We start from the raw sequence: 9,037 nt of genomic DNA on the forward strand, positions 1-9,037 counted from the left end.
AATGTTGCCAGAGTCGGATTCAGAACCAAATCGGTTTTGCAAAAGAACCCCAAATCAAAACGAATCAAATTGGTCTGAGTCAGCCTATTTAAAAACTGATTTTTAAATTAAAAAAACAGACCAAATAAGAAAAAATTTTGAAAACAGGAAAAGCCAGAAAATCTTATCTAAAAAACAAAATACAAAAAAATGAAGTAAATGGGTTGTTGCTTCACTGTTTGCCTGCGGCAGAGAGAGAGAGAGTAGTCGTTTCTTTTATTCTAAATTTTTCATTTTTCATAAGAATACAGAGCAATGCCAGTTTATCTTTACATGGCAGATGGTTTTACTACAGCATCATATGTGCAGTTGAGCAGGTCAATCCAACATACATAACCATGCTCATAGCCCACAACAGCTTTCAACGATCCTGTTCTCTATTTTCCCATGTATGCTCCAAAAGTAAAGGGTCCATGATCATTGTGTTACCCTGCATGCTCGCTACTCATGAACCTACACGATGGAGCGCATTGTGCAGGGTGCAACAAGGGGCCGGCCCGAAACTGACACAGCTTTAGTCCCACTCTGAATACAATTCCAATGAATTAAGCACCCTACGAGCATGAATATGAAGGGCCGTTTGTCTCTGTTCAATATCTAGTGTGGAACCAAACTGACTTGCTGCCCAAATGAGTGATGCACATTTCTCCCCAAGAAGATATCTCAAGTCTTCTTCAGTAGATGCCAGCGGAGGTTTGTCCCTTCCATTTTGGCCATCAAACATTGTGGTGGAATGCCGGCTTGTTGAAGGAAGAACATGTCCCACCAGCAGCAGCAAAAACTCTCCACATTTTAATCTGAAAAATTGACATAACTAAATGTGTAAGTCAGATGCAGAAACGATCAAGAGAGTCCCTTTCCTGTTTATCTGAATTGTACCACACAAGCAGCAGTAAGGTACAGAATGAGAATCATAACAAAACGCTTAACATGGTAACTGTCCGTGTATTCAATGCTCGTTGGTGTTGGCCAGATATCATTTCCAACACGGTCAGCAACAAACGAGGCATTTGGGCCACTCTAAGGTATATAAAACAAAGCAACACTCCAATGACATCAACGTTAACGAACGGGGAAACCAGCGGAGCTCAGCAAGCCAAATTCCATGAAAGGTTAGACTCTCTAAATGGATCCACTCCCACAAGGGTCTTGAGGTACTACACAGGCTGTGACATGTTGACACAAAAGAACATTATCTGATGCTGCTAGTTGAATAAAATCAGGGCCTTTTTTTTATCATTTCAAGAAAAAAAGTGAAGTTTCTGAAGAGAGCTTCCCATAATTTACAGGTGACAGATGATCTTTTACATTAAGGGTCTCAAAGTCATTGAAGCAAAACCTATATGCATGCAACGCAAAAACTAGTGGTTTAAGAATACGATGGTCATGATTAAATTGAAGACGCTGTAGTAGTAAATTCAGGCAATTAAGCTCCATCACCATACAACAAAATACCGAGTTTATGTCAGAACGAGGACTGGTGCAGGATGATCTAGTGGCAGACTTTAAGAGTAGTTCCTAAGCAGACAGGCACTTTTATGAGAAATGAATGTGAAGGTACACACCAAAGTTTTCCCAAGGCATATGTGATGGAGAAATGTATGCTGAAGCAGATGCCAGAGTAACTAGAAATAAGAAATGGTCATATTAAGGAAGCTTAAATAACTGAAGGACATTCCTGGAATCACTTTTTTCGTAGAATCGACAGTCCTCTTTGGATCTTTGACATGATCATTGAACAAGGAAAAAGCTTGGCATCAGCAGCATAAAACATTTGTTTCTTTCCAACAAGAGTTGTACCAATTACAACTATAACTGGACTCACTTGCAGTAAAAAACAAACAAGTAATGGAAAGAAGCCGTACAATCAAATTTTAACTTTAACCCACAAAATGAAAATCGAGAAAGCAGGAGATCTATTAAAGGAAGAATTGAGCAATTGATGGTATTAGGTCCACCCCAGCAAAATCACTTGAAGCTAGAGGGAAATAATTAAAATTGGCTGAAAACTTCACAATGTGAAAATACTTCACGTTACTTGATGATCATAACACAAAGTTTGTACGTATTGAAGTGAAAATTGATAGAACTAGAGATCTACCAAAGGAAGAATTGAACAGGCCCACCCTGAAAAATCACTTAAAAAGCTCAAGCAAGAAAAATTATTAAACCCTTGACAACGAGAGAAGACACATTACTTAATGATCATAGCCCAAACCTCAATATATTGAATTGATAATTGAGAAAAGCAGAAATTTTCCAAAGGAAGAATCGAATAATTGATGGTTTCAGGCCCACCCAGCAAAATCACTTGAAGAGCTCGATTCGAAGACATAAAATGATAAAATTCTAACTCACATAATTAACGATCATAGCCCTTTGAATACAACAAAGTGAAAATGGGGAATTCCAGAGATCTAGCAAAGGAAGAATTGAAAAAATTAATGGTTCCACACACTACAAAGTGACTTAAAGAACCCGAGTAAAAGAATTGGAATTCGTTGAAACTTCATAAGGTGAAAATAGGGTTTCTTTCTGTTTTAGACAGTATCACAACTAGAAATGTCCAATCTTGCCACCAAAGTAACTTAAAACTGCCAAGAGTTTCAAACTAAATATCGGTTAACTCTACAATGAACATGCATAAGCATATCAATCACCATGGTTTCGTGGTTATTTATTTGGCCCCAGGTGGTATTATAAATAATCTTGATTCTCCAAGGAAAGAACCATTGAATCCAAATGGCATATCACAAGAAAAAACCACATAGGCTAGCTTGTGTGTGAGAGCATAAAATCACAAACCTTAAATTCTCATTCACTTGCTGATCTTTGATAAGTTCTGCAACTTTCTCAATACCATGGACTGCTTCAAAATCCTAGAACAAAAAACAATGGGCAAATTAAACCACTAGAACATCAGTTGAACAACTCAAAAAGTCTATTAGACTTATTATGTCAACTGAAGAAAAAAAAACCTAATTCATCTCCCAATAGTCATGATCATTTTGTCCAACAAAAACATTGGACATGAATTCCAATTTTGGTCTTAATACAAGTCAAGAAACAGTGATGAAACATATAGAATATAATCATATAAGTAGAAGTCATTTGGGCAAATGATCTTAATGCATTGAATACTTTGGAAATAACTACTAGCGCCATGAAGACACTGAAACATAATAGCATATGCAAACGCACAAAGTTGATCAATGTCCTTAATAGAAGTCAGCTTTTATTTTAAAAGAAAGGAAAAAACCAATAATTTATTCATACGAATTATGTCATCCACAACCCAGGTGAGAATGACAACATATAGGTTCAAGGTGTAGTACATGATTCTCATTTTCCCAAGCATAACATATTCGTGCAACAAGAAAACTCGCCAAACTTCATATAAGCAGAAATCATTTAGGCAAATGATCTTAGTTCACTTGAATACTTTGGAAATAATTACTGGCACCATGAAGGCACTAAAACATAATATCATATACAAATGAACAAAATTGATCAATGTCCCTAATAGACGGTAGCTTTTATTTAAAAAAAGGAGAAAACCAATAATTTATTCATAAGAATTACATCAGCCACCGTAATCTACAGGTGAGAACGACAACATATAGGTTCAAGATGTAGTACATGGTTCTCATTTTCCTTAAGCACAACACATGCGTGCAACAAGAGGATATGCCAAACTTCCCAGGTGGGAATGATAACAGAAGTATAGATTCAAGGTGTAGTAGATGGTTCTCCATTTTCCTCAAGCACAACATGTGCAACAAGAGGGCAGAGGACTGAAATATCCAACACATAGTAACAAATATTGGTGATATTTTGAAAATTATCTCACTGTTTAAACTTTAAAATCACATGATATTTTCGATGAAACCTAAATAATGCATTTTTATCATGATATTTTTGTTCTTATCGTGAGATTAAAAAAAAAAAGAGAGACAGCTAACTGCTTTAAATTTACTTAAAATGCATTGAACAACATATTTTTGGGCGAACAAAATCTCATTAAACTATCATTTAATTCATTACTCTCTCTCTCTCTCTCTCTCTCTCTCTCTCTCTCTCTCTCTCTCTCTCTCTCTCTCTCATAAAGCTTCCTCTCATCCACCAAGAACACAAAACGAGTTTCAGAAAAGGCAGATTTGGAAAGTATTGCGAATAGAAAACTGTTTCCTAAAATCCATCTTAGAAACTAAAAGCTTTAAATGTGTTGAGAATAGAAAAGGTCTCCTAAAGTCCAACGTGAAAATTAAACCCATATTTAGAAGTTTTGAAATATTTTACTTAGAAGTTTGAATTTTGAACAAGACCTAAAATCCATATCATTTTCTAAAGTTTTATTTTGCCCATATCTTTTAAATATTAATTAATTTATTTTTAGCTGATATTTTCTCAAAAAAAGTGCACAATAAATAAGAATTTTTAGAAACTTACAAGAAAAATCTTAGTGATAACTTGCCATTTTAAACTTTTGTCACTATGATCCAACATAAATAAAGATCTTGATTTTCAGGTCTTTTTTTACATCAGTATCTTTCTTGTTTGTGTGGTCTACTCTCATCTAAAAGTTTTCTAAGGCCACAAATAAGAAGGCCCAACAGACCACAAGTTCTCTAATGTTGGACCAACCACTGTTGGTGAGATTGTGAATTGTTACTTCCAATTTCTACCATGTGGCTATCCATTGGTCTACACATTCGTGTACAAATCTGGGGAAAGAGACAATAATGCAGCCACAAAAATATGTACAAAAAAGTATGCTAAAGTATAACAGTTTAGAGTTGATCATAATCAATAAGTTGCAAAGTAACTCCTTGCTTTGGGCATATCATTGCTTTTGGGATACTGAATATTAATAGTGAGCTACTGAATGTAAATAGTAGCATCAACTATTATAAAAATGTGTATGGTAATAAGTTGAAGTACAACAGTTTCAGAGTTCATCATAACCAATACATTGTAAAGTAACTCCTTGCTTTTAAATTTCTAGAGTGGACATATTATTGTTTTTGGCATAGTGAGTAATTAATGGTGAATGACTGAATGCAATTAATAGCAGCAACTATGTAGCAACACATCACAAGTCTAGATATGAGTCACCAGTTTGACATACCATCTGATTAGCAGGTGCTTCAAGCATTAAAGAAATAATAGCATCCAAGCATGCACCTTGCTCAAGCACACCTCTAGTCGATAATATGTTCAAAAGTACCTGCAAGAATTAAGCTGCTTTCAGTTAAAGTAAAAACTTTCAAGCAATAGGAATATGGCATCACATACTCCATGAACCTCAAATTTTCTTAATCTTAGATTTTCTTTTCTTTCTTTTAACATTTGATGGCCTAGATGAGTGGTACTAGAAGAGAGTATATGAAATATGATTGCACAAGGCAAGAACTACATAAATGGCACCACGGTGTGCATGACAATCGCTGTACCTCATGAGAGTTTCAGGTCTTCTAAGAAGATTTCTTCTCTAAATGGTATCCTCATTTCTAAAACATTTTTCAGTGGAAAATGCCATCACAATTTCTATGGTATTGTCCTATTTTACAAGGATACTGCAACTTATCCATCTGTCATGCCCTCTTATGTAGCATTCTTAATGGAAACTACATAATAATGAAGTGTCCCATGTCAGTTTAATCGTATCCTTAGATATGGTATTCTTTATTAAAGTATCATCAACTTCCTGAAGTCAGTTCAATGATAACTATGCAGAATAGGCATGAGTGTGAGTAGATACTACAACGTTTATCCAAACAAGGGGGCAATGGTGCAGTTGGTTGTGTATATGGCACACATGCACAGATGCACTCACTCTCACATACAGATATATGCAAATGGATATCCATCAAATATAGATAAAAAGAAAAAAGGTAGAAAGTAGAGAAGACTCACAGAAATACACAGTTTGTCTTACATATTACCTATGATGTCTACATGCAGCAACACCCAAAGTACCACTACCAGCATTGACACGGCTCGTGCTGGCATTTTAGATTACCCATTTTACATAGAATCATAGATGGTAACTTCCCAATATTAGTACAAATCATATGTTGATTACATCATGCATGCAGTAATCATCAATCAACTGTATATCTAATTTTAGATGTACAAATTGCAAATTGTTATGCTGATAAGATACTTTCTAGAGGTATGCTCTAACCGGTGGGATTATAATTTATAATCCCTATGGAAAACTACGTTTGTGGAAACGTTTTGGAGACCATGGAGCTTTTTGACTTCAATCTCTTAACTCCAAACAGTTGGAGGCTTCTTTCTACAAGCTCCAGAGTAGTTAATTCAGGTAAATTTATCTTTGTACTGTTTGGATCTTCATATCGAAGATTACCAAGCAGCCAAATTTCTCTAAGATATAGCCCCACTTTTTCTCACCATTATGGATTTTGGATTCATGCTAACATGTCAATTTTGTGGTTCCAGCATTGAACACAAGTACAAATAACCTTGATGATTCCAAAATATGAAGAAAATGATTTATAAGTATTATTAGATGCATAAAGTTCAGTTATAGAAGGGCTAACCTTTATTCCCCTATGCTTATGAGCCAGAGTTCTGCTCTCCTTGTGGAGGAGGCAACATCCTTCCAAAACTCTAAGAGCTAGAGCAACTTCATCATCTGTAGCTGGGCTAGTTATCTGAAGAGGCTCAACACTGTAGATATGATCCAAATTAGGCACATTAATGTCTTTTGGTTGTGACAATGAATGCTCGAATAGCACCGGAACAACTGCAATCATGATAAAATATGAGATTCATAAAGCTACTCATTAAATTTCCAAAATGATGAATCGATATGCAGGAGCATGGTTCAATTGGAAGCAAAATAAGGGGGAAAATTTTTTAAACCCGTAGGTCTTGCAGAGGACTGTTTGCCCAAATGTACTCATCAGAAAGGGAAAGAAACACGCTGGTAAAAGAAAACAGCAGAATCGCTATTTGAACGAGAAAAAAAAAAGAATTGGGTCAAGCATCAAAGATCCATAGTAATACATGTAGAGAAGAAAATATTGGTCCAAAAAAATAGGTCGAACACTGGCGGCCTGACCAATTCCCTTGGTGGTTATTTGGGATGCACAGCTTACCCAGAGAAATAGGATACAAAACTAGGCTTCCAAACTCCAAAAGGTCTAGGAGTTGCAACATGTACACAAAGTCTTTAGTGTTCCAAAATAAAAAAATATAACATGTTACTACTTACTAGCATGAACAATTGAAATGCCACGAGTTGCTACACACTGGGACGCAAAGGAACCTAATGATATAGCAAAATCTTGTGCTTTCCTAAGAGTAAAGGAGAAGAAGAAGATCATGATTCTATTCTTTTAAGATTGTAAAAGTCGGTTACCTAATAGTAAAAGAAGAAGAATATCATCATTCTATTCTAGAATTCCAAAAGGTCGCTTTCCTAATATAAAAAGAAGAAGAACATCATCATTATACCCTTCTAGAATTCTAAAAGATGCTCTCCTAACAGTAAAAGAAGAAGAAATCTTGATGGATCTATCCTTCTATTTTTCCCGAAAGAAAAGGATTCCATAGAATAGATGGATCTACCCTTTTACATTTCTAAAAGGTTCCAGTGATTCTGAAACACCCAAGAGGAACTCCGTAATCCATGGATTTTTAAATGTCCACTAGAGCGAGAGCTATAAACTAAGCTATGACCAGATCAAATGAGAGGCTGCAACACAGTGAACGGCATCTCCTTTCACTCTCTAGTTCCCCAAACTATTCTCAAACCAGAAACGTCCGTTCGTTCATCATCATAGACAAGCAACAAGATCCACAACGTTCAACGAAATCAAAACCGAAACAAGAGAAATCAACGCCAAAAAATCTTTTCAAGATACCAATTTTCAAAGTCAAAAAACGCATCAAATTCAAGGAAAACTCAAAAGTTGAGCCCTTCGAAGCATCACGAACGGCACAAATTTTACCCAAAAAAAAGCAAGAAAAACAGAACGCATTTTTTCACCAAAGAGAAGGGAATCCGTAATTCTCACGAAGATCTCAAAACGAACGAGAGGACGCCGTAATCGCCTCGAATTCGGGAAGAACTCGATCCGAATCCTTCGCAATCCAGTCATCCCAAAGGAACCAATGCATGAACGAGAAAAAAAACAAAATAAAAGGCAAGAAAAACTCGATCTTCGCTACGTATAAAGAAAAGGAATCAAGGAGAAAGCGATGGCATTCGAGTCGATAGAAGAAGAATGCGGGAAATGAAGGAGAGGAAGGGTTGCAATTGCGAAGGAACCTTGGAGATCGGGGGAGGACTGGGACAGCTGGAAAAGGCGGATGGCGGGATCGGAGTCGGAGAGCGAGCGAAGGAACTTGAGAAGGTTAAGGAGGGAGCGGAGGCGGAGGAAGGAGAGGTCGGCGCGGGCGTCCCTGAGGCCGCTGCGCAGTGCGAGAGTCACCTCCCTGTACAGCCTCTGCCTGTTGAGCGACGACGCCAACTCCCCAACCGGAGAAGAAGAGTCCACCTCCTCCAGATGCATTCTCTCTTCTCCTTCTTCTTCTCTCTCTCAATCACGCTGGTTTTCTGAGATTCGGTTTCTTTCATCCGTTTTTAAACGAAAAAAAAAAGGACTTTAGGGTCCCTCAAAGTAGCCAAAAGGACCTGTAGTCCAAAATTTTTTATTAGGATAAAGGACTCTGGAGGGGTTAACTTTCTTTACAATCGATTGTAGCTACAGATTTCAATGAATCGGATTTCATCCGATCAAATCCCATTCCGTTTAGTTGTGTTTGGCAAGCCAAATATCCGATTATAATATAGTTTTTGAGTTTTAACTACTAAATCCAACAAATATCCGATTGTAACTGACATCCCAATCCATTTATATGTAAAAAAAAAAGTGGATTTGGTATGAGCTTTTCACCGTCCGAATCCAAATTCAAACCTGTTTTAGCCAGCATCCGAATAGACGAATAGTGTATTGTTCACATC

General features: G+C 36.7%; 1 protein-coding gene across 1 annotated transcript; it reads right to left on the reverse strand.

Annotated features, from left to right (window-relative positions):
• Positions 1–234: 234 nt before the first annotated feature.
• On the reverse strand, positions 235–8,625 carry LOC149833071 (uncharacterized). The gene is made up of 5 exons (XM_090012700.1): positions 8,342–8,625; positions 6,606–6,811; positions 5,168–5,266; positions 2,845–2,918; positions 235–836 (listed from the first exon to the last, which is right to left on the reverse strand). The coding sequence occupies exons 1-5, from the start codon at positions 8,583–8,585 to the stop codon at positions 554–556; spliced, it is 906 nt and encodes a 301-aa protein (XP_089868826.1). The 5' UTR covers positions 8,586–8,625; the 3' UTR covers positions 235–553.
• Positions 8,626–9,037: the final 412 nt, after the last annotated feature.

Source organism: Nuphar pumila, chromosome 7 (assembly GCF_984573655.1).
Source record: "Nuphar pumila chromosome 7, dmNupPumi1.hap1.1, whole genome shotgun sequence".
Taxonomy (NCBI): Eukaryota; Viridiplantae; Streptophyta; class Magnoliopsida; order Nymphaeales; family Nymphaeaceae; genus Nuphar; species Nuphar pumila.

Coding starts and splice junctions, on each gene's coding strand:
- LOC149833071 (XM_090012700.1), bottom strand. CDS start 8,585: ATGCATCTGGAGGAGGTGGACTCTTCTTCTCCGGTTGGGGAGTTGGCG. Junction 5,267..6,605: donor ATAAGCATAGGGGAATAAAG/GTTAGCCCTTCT, acceptor TAATTCTTGCAG/GTACTTTTGAACATATTATC. Junction 837..2,844: donor CAAGTGAATGAGAATTTAAG/GTTTGTGATTTT, acceptor TCAATTTTTCAG/ATTAAAATGTGGAGAGTTTT.